General features: G+C 48.1%; 1 protein-coding gene across 3 annotated transcripts in view; it reads right to left on the bottom strand.

Annotated features, from left to right (window-relative positions):
• The window catches only part of Tox2 (TOX high mobility group box family member 2), a 127,977-nt gene extending 112,261 nt beyond the window's left edge, over nt 1-15,716 (bottom strand). Inside the window, exon 1 of one of the 3 annotated variants that reach the window (XM_004858202.4) lies at nt 15,590-15,716. In XM_004858202.4, the coding sequence (XP_004858259.1) occupies nt 15,590-15,688 (99 nt within the window). In that variant the 5' untranslated portion in view covers nt 15,689-15,716. Of the gene's footprint in view, nt 1-14,412; nt 14,733-15,016; nt 15,076-15,589 lie in introns of those variants that run through there. The other 2 variants (XM_013077103.3, XM_013077104.3) reach the window with 2 other exon arrangements.
• Between the last annotated feature and the right edge of the window lie 8,877 nt (nt 15,717-24,593).

Here is a 24,593-nt window from a genome sequence, read left to right on the forward strand (position 1 = left end):
CTTTGGGAGGTGATTAGGTCATGGGGACAGTCTGCAAAATTGGGATTAGTGCCTTTATAAGAGACACCCCAGGGCCGGGGATTTAGCTCAGTGGTTTCTTCACCTGCTATGCAAGCACAAGGGCCTGAGGTCGATCCCCGGTACCAAAAAAAAAAAAAAGAGACACCCCAGAGAGCTAGCTCACCCCTTCTGCCACAAGAGGCTACAGTAAGAAGGTGGCTGTCTATAAGGAAGAGGACCCTCACCAGACAACAAATCTGCTGGTGCCTTGATCATGGGCTTCCCAGGTTCCAGAACTGTGAAGAATATTTTTCTGTTGTTCATAAGCCATCTGGTATTTTAACAGTCCAAATGGACTGAGACATTATCCAATCCTGACCATCAACTGCAGAGGCAAGCCAGCTCACGTGGACATCAACTACCTGAAGGCCACCTGTGAGGCCTACATGGCCCCTTTTGCACTCATGGCAAGCGTGAATCACAAAGCCTCCTGTCCTTCCAGTTTGAGCTCTAACCCCACATACCTTATTTAGTCCACAGAATTCTATTTCTTTTTTGATGATAGGGGAATATGCTCCAGCATTTGCTTCAGTCAAGTACAGCCTTTACCTCTGCTTCCTCTGAAAAGGCCCTCACCTCCTGGCCCCCTGCCATATGTACATCAGCCAGCCAGGAAAGGCTCCCCCAAAGCACCCCTGGGACAGATGGCAGAAAGAGAAGCAATGGCATTCTCCAGGGCCTTGGAGCAGTGCTGAAGGAGCTGGGCCCAAGGGTGACTCTGCTTCAGAGGAAGAAGGCCCTGCCCTGCCCCGCCCAGAGCTGGCAGCTGGGGGAGGGCAACACCCCCTCTTCAGAAACCCTGCTTCAGCCCACTTTAGGGTGTGAGCCCCCATCCAAGGGGATGCCCATGACCTTTGCAAAACTAACTGCAATAACCACATTCTATGTGCCAGCAGACCCCAGGGCCAGCCCTAGGGGCTCCAGTAATCCTGACGTGTGTTTGGACAGGAGGTGCCCTGCAAAGCTCCGTCAATTCTGCCTGTCGCCTGAGGAGGAAAGCAGCTCACCTTTCACTAATCGCTCTAATTCATTTTTTATTACTAACTTTCCTGTTTTCTATTTGCCATCTGATTGAGGATATTACCACAGGCATTTAAAAAGCATCAGCTCGTACCACAATGGCAAACATAACTCTTTTCGCTGAAATCTGCACTGATATACATATAATTCCCCAATCACAAAGACCTCATGGTCCACACATCAGGCCTTAAATGAAGGCAGATTTGGCAAGAGGCGTATATGCTGCAAAGGGTTTTCAAAGGATGATGAGCCAAGCCAAGGGAACATGACACAATGGGCACCTTCTTGCACTGCTGCAGGTGAAGGTGGAAAATGGCACACCAACATGAATCAGGCAATCACCATGCCCACTCCTTTTGACCCAGCCATGATATGTTGCCCATAGCCAATAACCTGGTTTTTGTTTTGTTTGGTTTGGTTTTGGTTTTGGTTTTTGCAATACTAGGGATTGAACCCAGGGCCTTTGCACTGAGCTACACCCCCAGCCCATTTCATTTTTTATTTTGAAGCAGGATCTAGTTTAGTTGCTAAGTTGCCCAGGATGAACTGGAACTTTTGATCCTCGTGCCTCAGCCTCAAAGTACTAAGACTGTATATAGGCTGCACCACCGTGCCTGGCTAATAACATAGTCTTATCCCTGACATCTCGTCCTCCACACCACACATCTAACCCATCCCCAGAACTCACACATTCTACCTCCTAATATCTCCCACACTCCTCTCTTCTCTCCCCACCCACCACCACCATTCAGGCCAAAGTGGGCCAATGGAACTTTTGGGAATCAGGAAAATGCTCTATGTCTGCCCTGCTCAATACAGTATACCCATATATGGTTATAGAGCTCTTAATATATGGCTAATGTGACCAAACATGGAATTGTATTTTATTTTACTTTATTTTTAATGTAAACATATTTTAATGTAACTATATTGGCCATTGTCAATTCTCCCCTGGGCCACAGAAGTCACCTCCTAACTGCTCTCCTGCATCCACTCCTGCCCTCTGCCCAATGCCTCCCCCCAAAAACAGCCACACGTTTCTGCCAAAGTGCAATGCCTCTCTACGATGTCCACTGCCCTTGAGTTACATTCCAAGCTCCAGGACAGGACTATTAAGCCCCATCTCCTGGGTACACTGAACAGCCCAGCTGTACTGGAGCCCACAGTGTCACAAGGGCTGGGTGGGGCAAGGACAGCAGGACAAGGGAGGACAGCAGTGAAGAGCTCCTGAAGGGGTAGTCCTTGGCCAGAAACCTAAGAGACGTACGTAGGAGTCAGCTGGTCTTTGTGTCGGTGCCACAACCAGAGGCACAGTGGTCAGCGCTGCTCTGACAGCTGTATCCACGAGCAAGGAGCAGAGGCTCCTCAGGAAACTGATGTTCTGGTGGGGCTGGAGGAGGATGACAGAAGGACATGACCAGTAAACACAACGACTAGGTAAATACACATCGTTTCAAGGAAAAAGAAAGATTAATAAGTCACCTCTGGGGCACCAACTCGGGTACAGTAGTTTTGTGGCATTGAATATTAAGAAAGAAAAGCACCAAAAGAAACAATGCTTTTGAACCTGCATGGTGAGATAGTAGATGATGTCATGGTCATAACGTGCAGTTTAATTGAAAGGGAAAGGTGACCACTGCAAGACAGAAGCCACCCAAAAGTCCTGCTTGCTCAACAGAAACATTCCCATGGGCCGGGGAGAGATTTCGTTATCTCTGAAGGCCAGGCTGAGTGTGCCCCAGATACCCTAGCCCAAGCAACTGGGAGGGACGCCTCCCTCCTCCCAAAGGCAAGGTCACCCCGGCCAGAAGATGGGATGGGGACCAAACACAGGCTGCGTCTGCCAGTCCTTGCCCCAGATATTCAAGCCCTGATTCTGAGCCATAAGAACCTGACCGGGATTTCTAAAGTCAGCCCTCTCAACTCCCTTCTATCTTTCCTCCCTGGGCTCCGTGGGAGATGCACCCAGCTTGTTGCTACAAGAAAATTCCTTTTTATCAACACTTGTAAGGCCCTCACACTGTGTTCCTCACATGTGTGTGTGTGTTCAATCCTCCTGGCAACAATGCACAAATGAGATAACTGAGGCCCAGAGAGGGTGAGTGAATTAGTCTTGGAAGCACAGCCGAGGAGATGTTACAGTGCCACCTTTGGAAAATAGAGTCTGCCAAAAAAAATGTATACATCAGCAAAAGAAAAACTTGTATAAATATTTTAAGACTAAATTTATTAAGGCCAGGATAGAGATTAGAATGGTAACTGTGTAAAGGGGTCAGAGTCTGAGAAGGTGAGAATAAATTTGAGACCAGAAGGATGAACACCAGCCAGCTCGGGAGGAATGAAAGAAGAACATCCCAGGGAGAGAGCAGCACCACTGCCCCTCCATGCACCGGGGAACCAAGAGGGGCTGGATGGAGGCAGTGAGGGGAGGCTGACATCTGTTTGGCTGGGGCCCTATGGCAGAGGGGAGGCTGGAAACGCAGGCCAGGGCCAGGCCCCAAGAGGAATTACGGGCCCTCAGAGGACTATGAGGCCATCGGCCCACCAGGGCAGGGCACTGGAACACTTGAAACTGAAATCTGAGAGGACACAAGATGTGAGGACTCATCAAGCCACAACAGAGGGCCACAGAGGAATTCTGCACAGAAAAGAGGCCAGATCCAGATTCTGCATCCAAAAGCTCTCTAGCATGGCCCTGGAGGCTCCATGGCTCGTCCTGGCGGTGGATGACTTTTGATCACTGGATGGGAAATGTCTCCAAATGCCACTGAAGGCTGAGGTTCCCTACCTGGTATGTGGGAGCAGCCACTTTTGAGAAAAGCAAGGCAAAGCAGCAACGGGACATGTGGACAGAGTGGCGAGCCATTAAGGTAGTGTGGGCATGTGCTTTGCTGCCACTGTAAGACGTGACCAGGGTAGAGTGTCAACATTGGTGCTCCAGCCAGGATGCAAAGCAACTCCTGGAAGAGCAACTGGAGGATGAACTTGCACAGTACACATAGGCAGCCACGTCCCTTCAGTGTTTTTAAATCCTCGTTTCAGTCAAAATCACGATCTGGCTTTTAGGCATCTGTAGCTAGATTTGGAAAGGGAATGAATGTTAACTATACCAGGTACTTAAATATACATTATTGCCTTATTTAAATTTCATAGAGATAAGCACCATTAACACCATTTCGAAGAGAATGGGAAACAGCTTTCCAGGTGACCCTGGTATTCGGGATGTTCCAGCCTCATCTCTTGACGCTCTCATCCCTTCCTACACTTTCGCACATGCTGTTCCTTCTACTTGGAATGCTTTTCACTGCCATCTGCATGTGGCCAGGTCCCACTCCCCTCCAAACACAACCAGTGTTCCTTCTTCCGAGAAGCTTTTCCTGACTGTCACCAGCCTGCTTGTTGGTCCCATAGTCTCCAGTGCTACTTCTACCAAATGTTTACCACACATACTTGAAACTGTTCGCTTTGTCTCTAGAAAGACTGAAGCACCTCCAGGGCAAGGACCATGTCTGAGTCACCTGCTGGTGCCTACTGCAAAGTCTCACACAGCAGGAAGGGAATGTCCTCTGGATGGCTGAAGGAATGAATGAAGAAGGAACAAATAAGTGAATTAACTCCTAAGAAGCGGCAAAGCCAGGATTTAATCCCAGGCCCATAAGACAAGGCATCCTTCTTGGCCAGAGTGTATATATATATGTGTGTGTGTGTGTGTGTGTGTGTGTGTGTGTGTGTGTGTGTGTTATGGAAGATTGATGAGAAAATGTGCAGTGTGGAATATATTATAAAACTTCATTGGCTCCTTCAGAAGAGACACCAGAAATGTACCACCCAAGGGAAACATGATGGTGAATGCAGTAACCACGCCTGATTCCTTATAACAAGAGAATTCCACCTTGGTTGACAGGCTAGCATAACCAGCAACTGGGCTTATGGGACAAATGACCCCAGCTGCTAAGCTGGACTGGCGGGGAGGAACTATATATAAATTATAAATATCTGATAAAGAAGACATGCGTCAGGCTTTCCTGAGTGCAGCGACATTTGTAACTTCCCTGTCCCTTGTACAGGCCCTGAAGTAAACCTATGAGATTGTTAGGAGAGCAGAGCTGTCTCAGCCAGGGCGTTTCCAGACCACCCGCTGTGGGTCTCACTCCTCTGTACCTGAACTGAGCCCCAGGGCGGGCAGGGCCTCACAGAGAGCTCCCGGCACTGGCTCCCCTGGGAACCGGCAGGGACTGCAGAGAGGAGCGTTCCATGCACCTTGCCGGCAAGCTGTGGCTCCTGTCCCAGATCTTGCACTGAGATTGTTGCCAAGTGTCACTCTGTTAGTCTTGTGAGTCTGAATGTGTAATTGATCCTAAAGGCTCCCTGTGGGAATAGCAATGAGAACGCAAGGAACAGATACAGGAAAGGAGAAGCGGTCCTTACCAGGAGCAGCACAGCACCTGTCCTGAGCCAACAGCTCCCCAGGCTCTATCATTTACAACAGGTGTTTTCAACTCCTGAGGTGGAATCTGCACTTGTTCTCTGGAGGGCTCAGAGGAACTACACAGCCGGCAGCAGAAAGGAGATCACTGACTGGATCTCCAGATGCCTCACCACCAACCTGGGATGTGACTGAAGTTATGTGGGAAAGTGGGACCCAGGGAGGCTATGTAACAGGTCCAAAGTCACACAGCTTCCAAGTGCCAAGATATGAGCCTAGGCGCTTCCATCAGCCCCAGAGTCCATGGGAAGCCACCATCTGGCTTTGATAAAAGTTATCTTACATCACAGGCTGATGTAGAGAACACAAAAAGGATGGAGAATCTGATGTAAGAAGCATCCAGAAGGCACTCAGTAAATATTTCCAGGACAGTTGAGCAACATAAGGCTCAGGGTCCATCTAACACATTGTAAAGTTCAGCTCAAGTCAAAACACAGCACAATGAAACAATAAAATTTATGCATGAGATTGACCCTGGGTTATACTGCAGAGTCAGACTCATTTCCAACAAGTTTCTACATCATCCTTACAAATTAGGACCAATTTCGAGATAAGCGTGTTTTAATTAGCTATAATATGAAGGCACCTTTTCAGCAAATGATGTCTGAAGTCGAAAACTAAGGCTGGAGGCCCAGTTGTGGGCCCCAGACCCCCCAGAAGATCCAATGCATCAACAGTAGAAGCAAGGGGGAGTGTTCGGGAGCATCCCATCCTCCCCTCCTCACGTTATCAGCACCCCCTCCTCAGTCGTGACAACCAAATTCACCCCCAGACTCTGTCCCGGTGGAGAACCACTGATCTGAAAGTGCAGTGTAGGTGAACCAGAAGATGATGGTGGAGGGGCGGCTGAGCTTTCTGTCCAGCAGTCCAGCCCTGTGTGTCCATGCGGTTGACGGTCATCTTATTCACATGGATCCAAACCTACAGGATGATTTTTCAGCTCAGCTTGGGAGCAGCAGTAAAAACATATGGTAGGTGATTATTAACTTAATGAGTCGTGGTAAATTGTAATTTTATATCTTAGTGAAAAGATGTTGTATAACACGGGATAATAAATTTTGATCAATTACTCCAATGCTTACAGCTTGTTACTGTACAACTGAGATTTCTGGTGTCTGCTAGAATAAGAAAGAAGACTGTGGATTTGTGATGTTTCATGACCTGTTTACTGCTAGGTTTCTCAGACATTAGGCCAGTTTTTATTGAGTGCCTATTGAGTGCTTGGTGTCAGAAATTCAGCCCTGTTCTGAAAGCTCAGCCATTCGACAGGAAAGTTTTACTTACCAGATGAAAGGCTATGTGACTCTGTTATCTACTGGCTCAAAATGCAGAGTAATAATTAAACATCAAATAATCTGGAGCAGTGACAGTGTCTGGTGTGTGGGAAGATTTCACACCAGCAGAGTCTTACGGAAACAGCAGGTGGACTATGTCGGGGGCAATCAGAGTGGGGGGAGGGTGCTCCATGGAGAGTGAGCAGCTGTCCGTTCCAAAGGTGGTTTGAGGATGTGTCAGCCAAGGAGAGGAGGCTGCCCATATGGGAGCAGGAACAGTGGCAGCACTGGTCATAAAGAACACTGCTGCACCCAGCCTGCTGGGTTTTAAGAGGTGCCTCAAAGCTGGAGGACGGCAGTGGATGGGAGGCTTCATGCTGCCAGATTCAGACTATTCTCCACAACTGTTTCTTGGTCTTCTACTGATGGGAAAGTTTAATGGTGTGTGTTTGGTTTTCTCAGGTGCCAGGGAAACACTGCTTCTCAAATGCTAGCCGAACAAAATCACCCGGAGAGCACCTGAAACCCAGGTTGCTGGACTGCACTCCCAGGAGTCCTGGTTCAGTAGGAGCAGAAACTTGCCCTGCTGATGAGTGAGTGATCCCCAGCTTGCTGGTCTGGGAACCACTTAGTTCTAGACTAGAACTAGGAGGATCTGCCCACCTTGGCCTAGGACATAAGGGTGTACAAGGATGTACTGCTGGCCTAGAGCATGTAGTCCAGGTTCTGACACAGGTAGGCAGGTAGCCTTCTCTGACCGAATAGGTTCTGGGGAAAGTCTCCTTCACCTTGGGGAGAGTCTTACATTGTTTCCCTGCAAGTTTACTCTGAGATGGAGAGGTGTCTGTGAAAGGTGTATTTGGGAGGAAGATGTGGAGTGGGGTGCACCTGTAAGAGAGCAAGGGAAGCGTGCTTGGGCAGACAAATGGCCCATCATCTGGTTGTCCACAAAAGCCATTGGTTCTACGAGGGGAGAGGGGGCCTTCAGTGTTGTCCCAGATAATGCAAGGGCCCTGCCCACGCCTTTGACTCCTGTGGTATCCAGTCCTCAGCTGCCATCACCCTTGATGAGTAGTTCCTGCCACAGAACAGTTCCCAGTGGGGCAGGTGTGAGCCCAGCACCTGACATTCCTGCAGTTAGGCAGTGAGTGCATGGGGGGTACCACAGTGTCTGTTTCAGGGAGCTGCATCTTGGGGAGAAACTTCACCCTGACCCTGTGCACATCAGGACACTGAGAGCCAGAGTGGTGAAGTGGTGTGCACAGGTCACCAGTGCAAGCCAGTGAACGCTGCAGCTGCGGTGTGAACCAATCATCCAGTTTCCAAAGCCTACTTTCTCTCATAGGGGGAAGCCCTGAGATTAGGACAGCCAGGCTGTGCCCCGCACAGAGCTGGGCAGTGCAGCCTGGGGTGGTGCAGGGTTAGGCCTCCTCAGGATTTTAACTCTGAGGTATGCTGCCCTCTGGGAATAGAAATGAAGCCTTTCCTGCTAGGACCAAGTGCTCTGTACCATGATCACCAACCCTCAAGGCGACTGCATGGAGAGGTACTGAAGGGCACACTTTGCAGAGGAGATGAAAGCACCTGAATAATCTGACTGCACTGATGATGGTGAGGCAGCATCAAACCCAGGTGTGCTGGCTCCCAGAATCCATGATGCCCTCATATCTGAGACCAGCTCTAGGAAATCAGAGCAGCAAACCAGATGCCCTACCGAATGGTTTGGGGCAGACAGCCACACAGCAGGGGATTCCTGGGATGAGGGCGATGCTGGGAACTTCACCCTATGTTCACAGACCCAGCTATTCTTGCTGCCTGCCAGCTGTTCCACCTGCCCAGGAATGGCAGGTCATCCAAAGACTCTAAGCCCCTGCCATGCCCTGCCCTGGACTCCATGGGCTCTCCACAAAGTCTTCAGATTCTAGGGCCCAAACAGATGCTAAGATCTTTAAGCACAGACGACAACAGCCAGCCCTAAATTCATTTGTTTATGCATCAAATATTGAACACCTATATGCCAGGCCAGTTCTAGGAAAACAACACTCCCTTCTTATCTGAAGGGGGTTCTTATCCTAAGACCCCTAGTGGAGGTACCAAACCCTATATATACAATGTTTTCCCTTTACATACCTATGATAATGTTTAATTTATAAACTAAGCACAGTACAACAATAACTAAACAATAACTAAAAATAAGAACAATTATAACATATACTATGATAGAATTTATTTATAACTTACTGTTTATTTCTGGAATTTTCCACTCCATGTTTTCAGACCAAGGTTGACTGTGGGTAACCAACACCAAAAACTATGCCTCCTGATGCAGGGTGCCTCCTGATGTGGGCCATCTCCTTGCTAAGGTTTGGAGACATCCCCACCCACCCTGTAGAGGTGCATGTGGTTAAAGGCCTGGTCCCTGAGAGGCAGAGTGGAAAGTAATGGAAACTTCAAGAGGCAGGGCCCAGTGGGAGAGCCTTAGGTCGGTCACTGCAGGTGTAGTTTTCCTGGGACCCCTTCAGAATTTTCAGGAGAGGGCTGTTACAAAAGCAGCAAGTCCGCCCCCAACCCCCAGACCTCCACTCCTGGTATGAGATGCAATTGCTTGCTCTCCCATTGCTCTTGGTGCCAAGAGGCACCAAGGGGATGCAGCCAAGGGGCAGCTCTCACTGGGCCAGCTCTGTGTCCTCTGAACTTTCAGCCTCCAAAATTCTCAGCCTTTATTTCACTACATCTCCACACAACATCATCCTTTGAGGCTGACGATCACTGATTTGCTTTCCCTCTGCACTTGGGGGAACAGAGATCCAAAGAGCACCAATGGGCACAAGGTCATCCAGCAAACTGTGGTTGAGCAGTGCCTGGCCTGGCCTGGCCTGCTGCTCCTGACATGCAGGAGAGGGAGGGTTACATGTTTAGATGGAAGGTAAAGAATAGTTTCCTAATGGAGATGCAGGCATCCTTCCAGAGTGCCCTAATTCCACCCATCTCAGCTCACAGCCTACCCACCCCAGGGCTCCTTCCATGGGACTCACCTGCAGCCACCTGTCCTGTGTAGAAGGAAGCTGTGGGAATCTCATCACCAGGAATGCTGTTCAGGGCTCCCATATTTCAAATCCAGGTGAGGCAGTAACTGCAACCTTCACTTCATAGATTTTTTTTGCGGGGGGGGGGGGGGTACCAGGGATCGAACTCGGGTCCTTGCGCTTGCGAGGCAGGTGGTGGAACCACTGAGCTAAATCCCTGGCCCACTTCATAGATTTTTATCAAAATGAGACTCCAGTCATTCACTAACCAAGCTTTCCTTTTTCTTTTTCTTTCTCTTTTTTTTTTTTTTGATGTACTAGGGATCAGAACTCAGGACCTTGTGCTTGCAAGGCAGGCATGGTGCCACTGAGCTAAATCCCCAACTAACCAAGCTTTTCTACTCATCCTCACACAATGCTGCACCCAGAGCTGTAGAGGAGTCATTTGGCCAGCAGCATATATTTACTGGACAATTATGGGTAGTTACTGTGCCAGGTCCTGGGCATGGTCCTGTCTGCCAGGAGCCCAAAAGTCCTGCACACAAACAACCAAACCTCTGTTATACAAACTGAGGCCCCTGGACCACTGCTGGGGACAAGCCTCTTGTCTAGGTTTAAGGGATGGAGGCCTCAGTAGATATGTAAATTATCAAGGCCCCAACCCAGGCCAAATGAATCAGAATCTCAGGGGGAAATCTGTTTTGTAAGCTTACCAGATAATTCCTAATGTGTCCATAAATGTACAAGACAGTGATCTAGAGCAGAAGACCTTCCCCAGCCTCCCTATGTAAAACTGCAAACCAGCCCCAGGCCTTGGCTTCCCCCAACCCTCCTCTCTGCTTCTTATTTCTCCAAAGTCGTATTGGTATCAATCATAATACCATATATTTCGCCCATATATTTAAGCATTCGAGTCTCCGGGGGCACCTGGGAAAAGAAAGAAGGTTGCTGGCCACAGAGAACTTCGTGGAAAAGGTGATACCCAGTTTGGCCTTAGAAGATATTTAGACCAGGGATGAAGGACGTTTGGAAGAGAGATGCTAAGGCTCATATTAGAATGGGTCCCCGATGGTTGATAACTGGCATCATCTAATTAGTAGCTGCTATGTGCCAAGAACTGCCCTGGCCTACATCACCTCACTTAACCCTGTGGAACCTCAGAGGTAGGCAACATCCTCAAGGGATATCAAGGCTTAGTGATACTAAATGACTTGCCCTGCCCTCGAAGAGATGTATGAGTAGGCTCACAGGAGCTTTATTTAGAGTACCCCAACATAGAAACAAACCCAAAAGTCCACCAGCAGGTGAATGGACAAACCAATTGTGCTGTACTCCTACAATATAATATTACTCAGCAATAAAATGGAGCAAACTACAGGTACACACAACCATGGATGAATCTTGAAGAAAGGTTCAATAAAATAAGGAAGCCAGACCCAAAAATGTTTACGTTGCATATAAAGTTCTAGAACTGGAATTTAAAATTCTAGAACCGGGGATTTAACTCAGTTGTTCCACTGCCTGGCTCACAAGTGCAAGGACCTGAGTTCGATCCCCGGTACATAAATCAGGTAAGAAAGTACTGCTGGGAGTGGGAGTGAAGGTTCTTACTTAGGAAAAGATTTTATGAACAAAACCTCAGTTGCCCGTGAACTAGCACAATCAACAAGTGGGATCTCTTATTAAAAAGCTTCTGGGGCCGGGGATTTAGCTCAGTGGTTTGGCCACCTGTTGTGCAAGTGCAAGGACCTAAGTTCGATCCCCGGTACCAAAAAAAAAAAAAAAAAGCTTCTGCACAGAGACAACCCACAATGTGGGAAAAACTTTTCACCTGCTGTTGCTCAGACAAAGGTCTACAATCTAGAATCTATAAAGAACTTAAAAAAATTAGACCTCCCAAATGTAAAGACCCAATCCAAAAATGGGCATCTGAAATGAACAGACATTTCTCAGACAAAGAAGTAGAAATAGCAAATAAATACATGAAAAAATGTTCGACATCACTGGTCATTCCAGAGATGCAAATGAAAACAACGCTGAGATTCCACCTCACACGAGAGAGAAAGAATGGCTGGCATCATGAAATCAACCAACACCAAATGCAGGCGGGGCTGTGGGGAAAGAGGAGCCCTGCTCCACTGCTGGTGGGAGTGTAGACTGGTGCAAGCACTTTGGATATCAGTATAGAGATACCTGAAAGAACTAGGACTGAAAGTCCCATTTGACCCAGCTATTCCACTGCTGGGGATCTTCCCCAAAGAATTAAAAGAATCATACCACAGTGATATATGTGCACCCATGTTCATAGCAGCACAGCTTGTAATAGCTAAAACTTGGAAACAGCCCAAGTGCCCATCAACTGGAGACTGGATAAAGAAAATGTGGTTTTTTTATAAACCCAAGTTTGTCCGATTCCAATAGCCAGCTTACACAATTCTGCCTTAGTTGAGTGGGGAACTCCCCAGCAGCCCCCTAGCCTGGTAGAATACCTTGCCATAATCTGAATGAAACTATGACTACAGTTAGGCAGACTGTCACAAACTCCCAACTCCCAAATATCAACAGAGACTTGTGAGGAGGCCAGACTAATGTCCAGATGGGAGTCAAGGAATTTGGGATCAGGCCTCAGCTCTGTTCTTCACTTGCTATGCAACCTATGAACATACTACTCCATGACTCAAGTTGCCCCCTAAAGCAGAAAGAAGGGATCAATGGTTTCCAGCCTGGGGAAACATCCTTGGGGTCAGAGGGCCACAAGGCCTGTGCTCACTAAGCACTGTTACTACATTAAATAATTAATATGCCTGCCTCATATCTGGTAAGCTATTTTTCTAATATATGCTAATATTATTGATTAATAAAATACACATCTATTTCAAAGCAAAAATGAAATCATAGCAGCTTTTTGTTGTTGTGTATTTTCTCAAACAAAAGACACCAAAGGAATCACCACCACTCATGACTTTGGTTTAAAGAGGCTGGGAATCTTTGTGTAGAGGATTGCTAAGGGAACGGTCACCAAGGGGATTGTCACCAAGGGGATGGTCGCCAAGAGCCCTTCCAGGTCAACTGCCCTAGGGTTGTCCAGCATCACTTGGGCAAATGTTTGCCTGTGCGTTCCTAAGGCCTGGATCCCTAGGGGACAAGCCTCTTGTCTGGGCTTCAGGGACAGAGGCCCCAGTGTGTGGACTGCGTGCTGGATGTGCCGCCCAGTCTATGGGCCCCAGTGTTACCACTGCTACACCTAGAGCCTCAATACCCCTCCCAGCTCTGATAGTGACCAGCTGAAAGGGTGGAGCCTGAGCATTTCCCTCCTCTTCCACCCTTCACCATTAGCTTCCAGCTCCAGAAAAGGGAAGGCCCTGGTCACAGCAGTGCCCTACTCCCACCCCAGTCACCGCCACTGAAGGCCACAGCCCACTTGGGATCTGCTGCCAACAGGACTCCTGGCTGAGCCAAGTGGCCTCCCTGCCTCACCTTGCCATAGCCTGAAGGACCCAACCACAAGGTCAGACCTTCCTTTCAGATATCCTGGTGGCCTAGCGACCCCCTCCCCCATTGGACACATCCTCAGCGATGTGCCAACGGTCCTAGATCACAGGATCATAGGACTCTCAGGCCCTCACTGCTGGATTCACACTAGCTCTAGTGCTGAGTCAGAGGTTTATAGAGCCTCAGAATAAAGCAGGAGTGAGACCAGAGTCCTGCCTCCCCAAGACCCCATTTGGTGCACAACCCCCTCCTGCAGGGTTCCCTGAAAGACCATGCTAAAGGGACAGCTCTGGGCTAAGCTCCCACCCACCTCCCTACCTGTACTCTAAGGTACAAATCCCTACTCTAAGGTACACATCTCCACCCCTTGGGCTGGGGATTTAGCTCGGTGGCACCGCACCTGCCTCCCAAGCACAAGGTCCTGAGTTCGACAGGTGGAGAGGGTTGCTAACCAAAAGGGCTGAGAATGTAGCTCAGTGTGAAGGCCCTGAGTTCTATCTCCAGCAATGGGGGGTGGGCACGGGCAAATCCCCAACCCCCAACACTCCCCCACACCTGAGGCTGGACCGACCTACCGTGCCTACTTCATATTTTAGAATGATGTCCCCACATCCAACCTTCTTCCTGAAAGCTCCACTTGCTACTTTTAATCTATCTTCCGTCCATCGGACTGGAAGCCTCTCCAGAACCGCTTTCTCTACGTGGCTCCAAACCCCTTTCCGGCTTCTAACTTTGAACTTTGCGGGTCACTGGACCCTCCGTGAGACCCCACTTGCCGTCCACCTCCGCCCGAAGACGCTCCAGGCCCTAGTTGCCCCAGACCCTCCCCGCCCCACCCTGAATCCCTCTCCAGCGGACTTCGGGGGGCTTTGCCAGAAGCGGCTCCCCAAAGGCCTGAGGACACACTTGGCGAGGCCCAGCGCGGGAGGCCTGGCGATCCGAGCCTGGCGCCCCCCTCCCGCACCATCCACATACATGGGCCTGGGCAAAAAGTCTGTGGGAAGGGGAGGGATGCCTACAGGATCGCGGGTCCAGCCACCCGACGCGAACTCACCACGCGGCGCCGCGGGGAAACCGACGCGCGCGGCTCAATCCCGGCTCCTAGTGACGAAGAGCCGCGCTCGGCTAAGCCGGCCCCGGACCAACTCGCCGCCCCGCAGACGCACAGACCGTCTGGCTTCCTAACTAAGTTTGAAAGTTCCCTTCCCGGGAGAGAGGAGTCGACCGCGCGGCGACACCTAACCGTCCCGGGTGGGCTCGTCAGAGGCCTCGGGTTTGGGGCCTCTGGGGTTCAAGGCACCCGAACCTCGTGCGCGCAAGGTCGCGCCAGGCACCGAGCGAAAGGGACCAGGCTGGGAGCGAGAGCGAGCGGCGATCGTGGAAACATGGGGGAGGGGTGTCCCCCGTGCAGCCCCAGCCCGGGAGGGGACAGGCCGTGAGCGGCCATGGCCAATCCAATTCGGAATCCGAGGCCCCGCCGAGCCGTGACGGCCAATTAGTAAACTGCCCAATTAGTGCGTGGCGGCGCCGAGAAGTTAAAACCCCGACGCTGGGCCAGGGCGGCCGGGGTGGGGGCGGGGTGGGGCGCGCAGGGCTGCGCGGAGCCGGCGCCGGCCCGGGTGTGACAGCTCGTGTTGGGCGGCTCTCGGGGGCCTCACCGTCCAGGGTCGGGCTGCGTGCGACCGTGCGCGCGTGTGAGGAAGGTGAGCTTGACTGTCGGAGCGACTTCTTTGTATGGCGGTCCCCAGCTGTGACTGGGTGTGACAGCCGAGGGGCAGGTGACGGTGTGTGCGGCAGCGCAGTGCGTGTGGATGGGTGCCTCGTACGTGGCGGCGTGGCAGTGTCCGTGGACGAGCGACTGCGTCGTTGTGTGTGACCTGTCAGGGTGCTCGTGTGGGACGTTTAAAACAGTGCAAGTAGCGCACAGCCGTGTCAGTGACAGTGGGTGCCTGTGTGTCAGCTCGTGGAGAAATGTGAGGGACCAGGGTGAGTGTGTTCCCGTGTCGTCGTGCGAGTGGCTGTCGGGCGACTTCTGCCTGTGATCCGAGTGAATCGGGCGTGTGGGTGCCCGCGAGGGTGTCTGAGAGCGGCACGTGCCCGTCGGCGGGGCTCCCGTGTGCTCGCCCCCCGCGTGCGCCCCACAGCGCCCGCGTCCCGAGGCGCCGGGTGACTCCTGCCCTGCGCTCCTGGCCAGGGTCCCAGGCTCGCCCGATCCCCCGAGCTCCGCTTACCTTGCCGCAGTGGTAGTAGTCCAGGTGCGCCAGGCCGGCCGGCTCGGCCCCGGGCCGCGCGCCCAACGCGGGCGCCGAGGGGTACAGGCGGACGTCCATGGCGGGCGCGGCGGCGGCGGCTCCCGCGGGCAGTGCCGGGCGGGCGGCGGTGGGAGCCGGGTGCGAGCCGGTGTGCGAGCGCGGGGGGCGGGCCGGGGGCGGTGCCCGGCGGAGCGCCCCGCCCCCGCCCCGCCCCCGCCCGCCTGCGCTATTGTTCCGGCCGCGGGCGCCGCGGAGGGCAGGGGGCTCGGGCACTGCGCGGAGGTCGCTCTTCCCCGCCGGGCCGCCTGCGGGTCTCCCAACCCTGAGCCCCACTGCTGAGGGCCGGCGCGGGATGCGCGCCTGTCCAGTCGGCCCTTTCCTGTCCCACCTTTCACCACCTAGGGAGAGAAGGGGGAAGCCGGTAGGGCACCCCCTCCAGAGGTGGGACGCTTCCCCGCCCTAAATTTTGGGGCGGCGCCACCCCCCAGGCGGCGTGGCGGCGGGGGAGAGAGGAAGGTGACGATAGCAACAGTTGAGGAGCTGGGTGCTGCCTTACCTGGAGGACACGGCCCAGCGGCGCTTAGGATGCCCTCTGTCCTGGTTCAGGCTGCCCCAGGTCCCCGCGAGAGGGCCCTGGGGTGGGGGTGGGGGAATCAGTAAGCTTAACCTCTAATTTTACGTATAAGGAAACTGAGGCAGGATTTGCTGTATCAGTAAGAGTACCAGGTGGGGCTGCACTGCCCCCAAAGATCCAGAACAGAAAGCACTAGAAAGAGGAAGGAGCTGTTCCTCTTTGATGATGGGAAGGGGAGGACCATGGGAATAGCTTAGAACCCAAAGCTCTGAGTGGTGGTCTAGAGTCTGCCTTCGCTTACTGTCTCCTGGAGTAAGAAAAACAAGGAAATGGAATAGCTCCGATGATGGGCCACGGAGGTGACCGTGAACAGGGCTCTCTAGGGGGAGAGAGGGAATCCCCCTAATTCCTCACTATGCTTACTGGCTGCTAGACTGTTGCAGGGCCCCTTTTCATACAAGAATTTATCTACACCAGTGGTCACCGTTCCCTCACTTCCACTCACTGCTTTACCTACTGCACTCTGATTGCTGTCTTTCAATGCCTCTGATGCCTGCCTGGGAATGGCCAGGAGACAGAAGTCAGCCAGAACTGATTCTTGTGTGGCAATAGGACATGAGATGCTATTTGGAGAAAAGAGCTTCAACCTCTTGCCCATTCAGGACCCAGCTTAGGACTTAGCTCCCAACTATTGGGTGGCTTCAGCGGTGCTGGTCGAGAGCTATTTTTGATCATAAAAATTCAGGAACACAAGATAGGTGCAGAAACAGGCTTTCACTGAAGTTTTGGGGACAACAGAGGGAAATTAAAGCTCAGAAAGAACTTCTAAATAAACTTCAGCAAGCATTGTGTCTAGAAATACAGTACTGTCATGGCTGATTGATTGTGTCAACTTGAGTAAGAGAAACTCACATAAATTGGCTCAGCAATTCCACACTCTAGGGTGTGAAAGACCCACCCTAGGGTGGCTTGTTGCCTGGGTGGTATAAAGGGGAAATGAAGAAGGACAGATCTGCTTCTCTTTCTTCCGAGGAGCTCCAGTCTTTGCCTTCACTTTCAATGTCATCTCCTGGCTTCCAGCCCAGACTGTTCAGCTTTTCATCACAGACCCATTGGCCTCCTGATTTGGACTCTGCAGTGAGCTCTAGACCTTTGACTGAATCCTTCAGTCTCCAGTATGCAGATAGATTCTTTGCACTATTCCTCATCTGACTCCTTACAGTGGGTGGCCACTGTAAGCCAATCTTGTAAATTCTTACATATTTGTATATCTTGTGTTCAATTTGTATCTGTAAACACTGACTGATACAAGTACCATACCTTATCAAAAATAATTTCCCATTGGCCCCTTTCCTTTTTTCCCATCTAGATAACAACCAAACAGTACTTACTACTCATTGAAAAAAACATGCACACACACACCCCACTTCTCTGCAGTGCTTTGTCAATAAATTGAGAAATCCATATGGGACATGGGACAGTTTCTGAATCTGTTTTATTCTGCTAGCCTATTTTTCTCTCCCTATGCCATTATCACACTGTCTGGGTCACCATAGTTTTATAATGTCCTAAGGTACCATAGTGTAAGCCCATCCACTTTGTTCTTTAAGACTGCCTTGCTCTTTAAATCAGAAACCTTTGTGCTTTTGTAGAAACTTTTAAATCAGCTTATTTGTTTACTTAAACATACACAATATTACTGGGATGTTGATTGCTATCACATTGAATCTTTAGATCAATTTTATAAAATTGGCATTTACAAAATGAATTCTTATCCATGAAGATGGTATGTCCCTCCATTTATTTAAGATTTTTTAAATACTCCTTTCAGTGGTATTTCATAGTTGTGTATGTAAATCTTTTAGATTTAGACCTGGGTACTTTATGGGGGGTTTTTTGTTGTTTTTTTTTTGGTACTGGGGATTGAATTCAGGTCCTTGCACTTGCGCAGCAGGCAGCGAGACCACTGAGCTAAATCCCTGGCCTGTATTTTATGTTTTTATGTTACTGTAAATGATTATTTGTTTGTTGCCAGTACAGTGCAGTGGTTTTGCAAGTCCATAAATCTTTTGACACTCCTCCCAAAGGTTGAGGTCTAGTAACCTTCCCCTTGGGAAAGGTTGATCTTAGTGAATTGTCTTTAACAGTGTGGCAGAAATGTTGCTGGGTGACTTCTGAAACCAGAAACAAAAATTGACACAGCTTCTGCTTGGCTCCATGTCTTGGAATTCTTGTCTCTGGAGCCCTAAACCATTACATAAGAAATCTTAGGTTGCTAGACTTTGAAGAAGTACAAACTGATGGGGCTGGGAGTTTAGCTCAGTGATTTTACCACCTGCCTCTCAAGCAAAAGGACCCGAGTTTGATCTCCGGTACCAAAAAAAAAAGTGCAAACTGACCCACACAGAGAAGCTGTATGCAGGGACCCTAAAATTGAATAAAGAGGAAAGGATACCTAGTAGCCCTCAGCTGAGTCAACCCCTCCTGTTCCAGTTCTTTCCATTTCTCGACTGCAACACATGCAATACTAAAATGCACAGCTGAGCCTTTTCTGAATCCAAAAAGTGCAGAAACCATGAGAAATAATAAGTATTATCATTATTTTAAGCCAGAGTTTTGGGGTGATCTGTTACTCAGCAATATAGATCTGGAATTTAATAGAAATTGATGTTTAAATGATGCTCTTATACCCAGCAACACCACTAAAATCACTTATTAATTCTAATAATTTATCTATAGATGCTTCAGCTTTTAAAAGTACACCATTTTCTATTTCATCTGTAAAAATGAGTTTATTTTCTCTCTTCAATTCTTATACATTTCATATGTTTTCATGCCTTGTTTCACTGGTTAGTATCACCAGTACGCTGTTGAAAAGAAGTAATAATAGCAGCAATCCTTGTCTCCATCCTGATCTAGAAGGAATATCAATATTTTGTCATTAAACTGCTTGCTATACTTTTTAGTTTGTTTCGTATTTTGTAGATACATCTATCACAGGTGGGGGGGGTCAGTCTTCAAAAAGACTGTCTGAGTCAGGAAATAAGACTGCTGTGGTCATTTTACAGATGAAAGGAATGAGCCATGAGTGAAGTTCAACACCCCTAAGAAAATAGCAGAGCCAGAACTGTAACCAAACCCGGGGATCTCACCTGGAGCACTTCCGACTGCTCATCTTGGTCTCACCAATGCTGGCCACAGCTGTGTAATAGTGTCCATCTGAGTCAGCTACAGGCAGTCACCAGGCATCCCTGGAGTCTGTCAGCTGCAGGAGCCATCAATCTGCCTGTCCCCTATTCCTACTCCCTTCCCTGAGGAGCCAGTCAGCACCACAGAAGCATCTGAGAAGTCTGATAGTGAGGTCCAAGAGGGATGCCATGCAGGCCTCAGAGCTTGGCCTTGCTTTTTTGGGTTGGCAGTTGGTCAGATAGAAAGTTGGCCACTGGGTTTCCCTAAAGAAATACCATAGCTTCATGTGTTGTCTTCAGGGTGAGTTGAGACCACTCTTCTCTTCATTGTGACCTTGAGAGGAATCTGAGAGGGGAGTCTCCCGTCTCACCAGTGCACAAGTTGACTCAGGTCAGCTTGGCTGCACCCTGCCTGCAATGGCTCAGTTTGGGGACCCAGAGCCTCTGATTGTATATCTTGTACTTTTTAGCTCCTTATGCCATAAATAGCTGACAATCAAAATGTAGGTGTGTTTTAATGTTTTATTGTTATTTACATGTGGTAAAGCCAACAGATTAGAAGATGACTGCCATGGAAAATACAGTTTGGTATGCACCGTTCCCAAGAGGAAAGTTGGCATATTATCCATGGGAGGCCACATGGGGAAGCCCTGGGGGTCAGCCAAGAGGCAGAGGGAGAGGAGTGAACTGTGGGTAAGAGCTTTTATTGTGGCTTCCGCAGGAAGGAACAGGCAGGCAGAGCAGGTTTAGGAGTGCCTAATTTGAATCTGTCGGTGGATCAGAGGTTAGGGACTGTCCCTGGTTGCCTGGTACCCACTCTGGGGTGATTGGGGCAGGTAGACAGTGACCCAGAGTGTGAGAGCCCAATAAAGAAGGTGGTTGGAGGTGGAGGTTCTGGATGGTTCGGTTTACTTTTGAAAAGTACACTCACAAGCAAGTGATGTACTATTTCTAGGAATTGGCTAATCCCAAAAGGGGCAGTCCCTCCCATGTCTGCAAGACTCCAGATGGCAAGGCACCCTACTGCAGAAAATTAAAGACCTAGTTAGTACAAGATGTGTCTACTTACCCACAGGGTCCCCAAGGGAAATGAGCCCCATTCCACCTGTGGTTCCTTTACCTGGGGAATGTGTTGCCTGTAAATCAAAGTGACCAACCCCTTGAAAACAATTGTGGCAGAGAAGCTAACTACCAAAGCATAGATTTCAGGTCTGATTGTGAATCTTCCTCCTTATGGACACATGGTAGAATTGTACCTTCCCTCCCACTTTAACTTAGGTGTCACCATGACTTGCTTTAGCTAAAGGAACATAAGCAAACATGACATGTGTCATTCCCAGGTGGGAGCTCTAAGGTCTGGGAGTATTTAGCCCTATTCTCCTTTCCTTCAGCTATAAAAACTCATTCTTTAAGATTCAAATCTAGTAACACTTCTTTGGTGAAGACTTCTCCAAAACTCTGATTCCATGTTCCAATGACCGTTTGCACACAAGACTACTAGTCTCAACTTCACCCAACTATAATAACACGCATGCTGTATGAGTTTCGGTAGGGGTAGGACAATGGCTCCCCTATCTTGGTGCCCCTGGCAATTAATACAGAGGCTTACACAGCATGGATGCCTTGTGCCCACCTCTTGACAAGGTAGAGCTTTTGAGAACATTCCTATCTACACACACACCCTTAGGAAGAAACCCCAAATTGTTCAGATTAGGACACAGAAGGGCAATGAAAGGAATCATAATTCAGCACTTTTGTATCTGTCTCTTCTTCTCATAAGTAAATGGGAAACAATGTACATGTCAATATGTTTACAGTGTGCAACATGATGGTTTCATATATGCATAGAGTGTGAAATGATTAAATCAAGCTCAAGTAACTAGTATAGCCACCTTACATTCTCATCACATTTTAATGGTGAGAACATCTAAGACCTAATCTCTTAGCAATATTCAAACATACATCATTATTAATCTTTATCTTTTCTTGTTGCATTGTCCAGCATCTCAAGAGCCAATGTTAAATAGAACTGATGGTATCAGGAATTCTTGTCTGTTTCTTGCTTTAATGAACATATTTCTTTTATTCATTTAGCCATTAAGGAAGACACTAATTGTAAATTTTTGGTGTTACTCTTTGCCAATTAATAAAGTTGCTCTTTATTCCTGGTCTGCCTAGAGATTTATTCTAGCATGAATTAGTTATAGTTTATAATACTTTCTTCTCATCTACTGAAAGAATTGTTCGGTTTTGTCTGCTAACCTATTAATATTATGTAGTGTATTAGTAGATGTTATTAATATTGAACCATACCTGAATTCCTGAGATAATTCTTGAGTGTTCTACTTAATCATAATTTATTATTTAATACACTGCTGAATCCCACCTGCATCTGTATTAGTAACTGAAATTGTTCTAAAATTCCTTTGGGTTGCTGCTGCCAAACTGTTTTATACAACAAGATTATACTATTTTGCTTAATGAGTCAGAGAAGAATTTTCATAACTGATGCAACTTCTTATATTATAATTGAGTCATTATATCTTATATCTTTACTCTGTAAATGTAAATTATACTTCTCTGCAAAATTTTAAATTTTCTTTAACTTTTCAAATGTATTGATGTGAAGGTTTTTAGTATTATCTTATCATTTTTAAAACTACACTGTATCTTTTTTTATATTTTAACTTCTTTTATTGGTACATTGTAGGTATACAACACAATTACATTTCTCATTGGGAACTTGTACCTTTACATGATGCATCTTGGTTCTTATTTTTTACTACACTGTATCTATTACCACTGTTTTTCTCTTATTTTTTAATAAAGCACATTCAAAGTTTGTTATTATTAGGCCATGTTTTTAATCTGTGTCTCTTTTTTTGTGGTACTGGGAACTGAACCCAGGGATTTTTGGACTGAGCTATGTCCTCAGAACTTTTTATTTTTAATTTTGAGACAGGATCTGCTAAGCTGCCCCACTAAGTTCAAACTTGCAGCCATCCCACCCCGGCTTGTGGGAGCCACCACATCCAGCTTCTGTATTTCTATTTTCTGTATTCTCTTCTACAGTCGAAGGGATAAAATGAAAACTTTAAAAGAAAAGATAATACCTATAAAGTACCTGGACTTCAAAAGTGTTGGGCAAATACTGGTTAAATTCATATATAAAAAAAGTTCTTGAGCATATCCTAGGGTTAAGAAATTCAACTGTGATCAAGACACAATTTGTGCTTACAGCTGAAGAGTGGAGACAGGTAAACATCAATTAAATACGACTGGATAGACATAATATAAATGAGAACAAAGTAGAATGGGAACACAGAGGAGAGCTGCCTGAAAGAGGTAAAGCCACTGAGCTGGGCACTGTAGGGTGAGGGAAGTAAAATAGGTGAAGGTGATCAGTGTCTTTTGTCCTTGACCTTGGGCTCATCCCCACTTCAGCTCTGAGTAGGGGTGAGCCGCCAGAACTCAGGAATCTGTGATCTTAAGGTGATTTCATTTCTATAAGAAGATGTCTGCTATTGTTTCCCCCTTCTAAGAATAATGATACTCCACTTTGTTCCCAGATACCCCTCTTGCACCTGAATGTTCTCCATCGCCCTGTATTCTCTGTCATCTGCAGTGGCCTCAGTGATATACATGTTTAAACAAAGGGGAATAAGAATAGAGTTGCCTGCCACTTTTCACCTTGAAGACTTTTACAAAGGTCCTTATGGTAAGGATAGATCTTGAACTGCTAGCAGCTTTGTAAACAGGTGTTTACAAGACATATCAGGAGCATCAGGACAAAAACATAAAAATATAAAGCTCTACAACTTTACGGTCACCTCTGGGGCCCTGGAATACATTCTACAGAATCCTAAATGTCCTGGTTGAAAAACATTCATTAAAGTGGAACTTTTAACAGCTAAAGCTAAACAGAGACAGCAGTTTAGTTAATGGCCCTAAGAAAAGGGGTTTGAAAGTTCTTTGACAGCAACCATTCAGCTGTGTCCTACCTCTAGACAAATATGTTCACAAGCTTGGGAGTTTGGCACTAATGTCATCATCCTCGGTTTATAGTCAGGAAAGAGAAGCTAGGTGACTTCTCCAAGAGAACAATGGACCTGAGATTCAAGCCAGACCTTCTGGCCTCAAAGGACTTGTCATCTCCTGACAAGGTCCTGAGCCGAGTGCCAGGGCCAGTGAAGACCATGGGTGATTAAAGAACCAACTGAGTGAGTGAACAGCACAGTGAATTACCATTAAGACTAGGAAGCAATGTGGGAAAATTATTTAATGATAATAGTGAAAAGTAAATGACAAAACAGTATGTGTGATGGGGGTTGGGATTGGGAAGGGGCATGAGGGAACTTTCTGGGGTGATCTTAATATTCTATGTCTTGATAAAGTTTTCTGAAATACACAGGCAGAAGCATCATCAAAAGTGAGAAAATGTACATTAAGATTTATACATTTATTGCAAGTAAATTTCAAATCAAAAGAAAAAATGGAAACAAACATTGGACTTTAATGATACGCATGCTTACATATTTTAGGGGAACTTAAAGGGTATTTGCAGTTTGAAAGTTCCCCCCGAAGTGAGATGGCTTGATGCCTGGATAAGGAAATGCCTAGGTGAAGAAATGTGCACAAAGCCAGAAGAGTGAAATATTAGGCTTGGAATTTAGGTGTTGGGCATACAGGTGTTCGCTGCAGCATCCTTGCAACACTGTTTATTAAGCTGTCACAATGACGTGCTGCGGGAAAGTCCCTCCTATGTAATGGGGATAATCGTGTAAACTTACCTGTGCCTGCCACTTTTGCCTGGACCCTGCTGTATTTACCATGCTTTCTCCTTTTGAAAAATGCAGAGATGTCCTCTCCGTGTCTTCCTTCCTTTCTTCAAGTCATCCAGCAAATAGCAACAAAGTGCCGCTACTGCAAATTCTGGGTCCCATTATCCACCTGTCCATCAGGCCCTCCTCGCCTCTCTCCCTGTGCAGCATCAGTTACTACTCTGATGCAAGACTGATTGCCTGGGCCCGCACGAAAGGCTGGGTACAGTCACACAGAGATTGCTCATACAAGGGACCCTCACTACACCCTCCACCATGGACAGCAGGGGCCTGAGGTCTTGGCCTGGCACACGGTCAGTCATCCAGCAGGGCAGATGAACACAGAAACGGAGATGTGCTCATTCCTGGAGGGAGGAATTTCAGACGATTTGACTTTTCAA

Source organism: Heterocephalus glaber, unplaced genomic scaffold (assembly GCF_053883595.1).
Source record: "Heterocephalus glaber isolate CG9 unplaced genomic scaffold, H.glaber_assembly_v1.0 deba00001673, whole genome shotgun sequence".
Lineage (NCBI taxonomy): Eukaryota > Metazoa > Chordata > Mammalia > Rodentia > Bathyergidae > Heterocephalus > Heterocephalus glaber.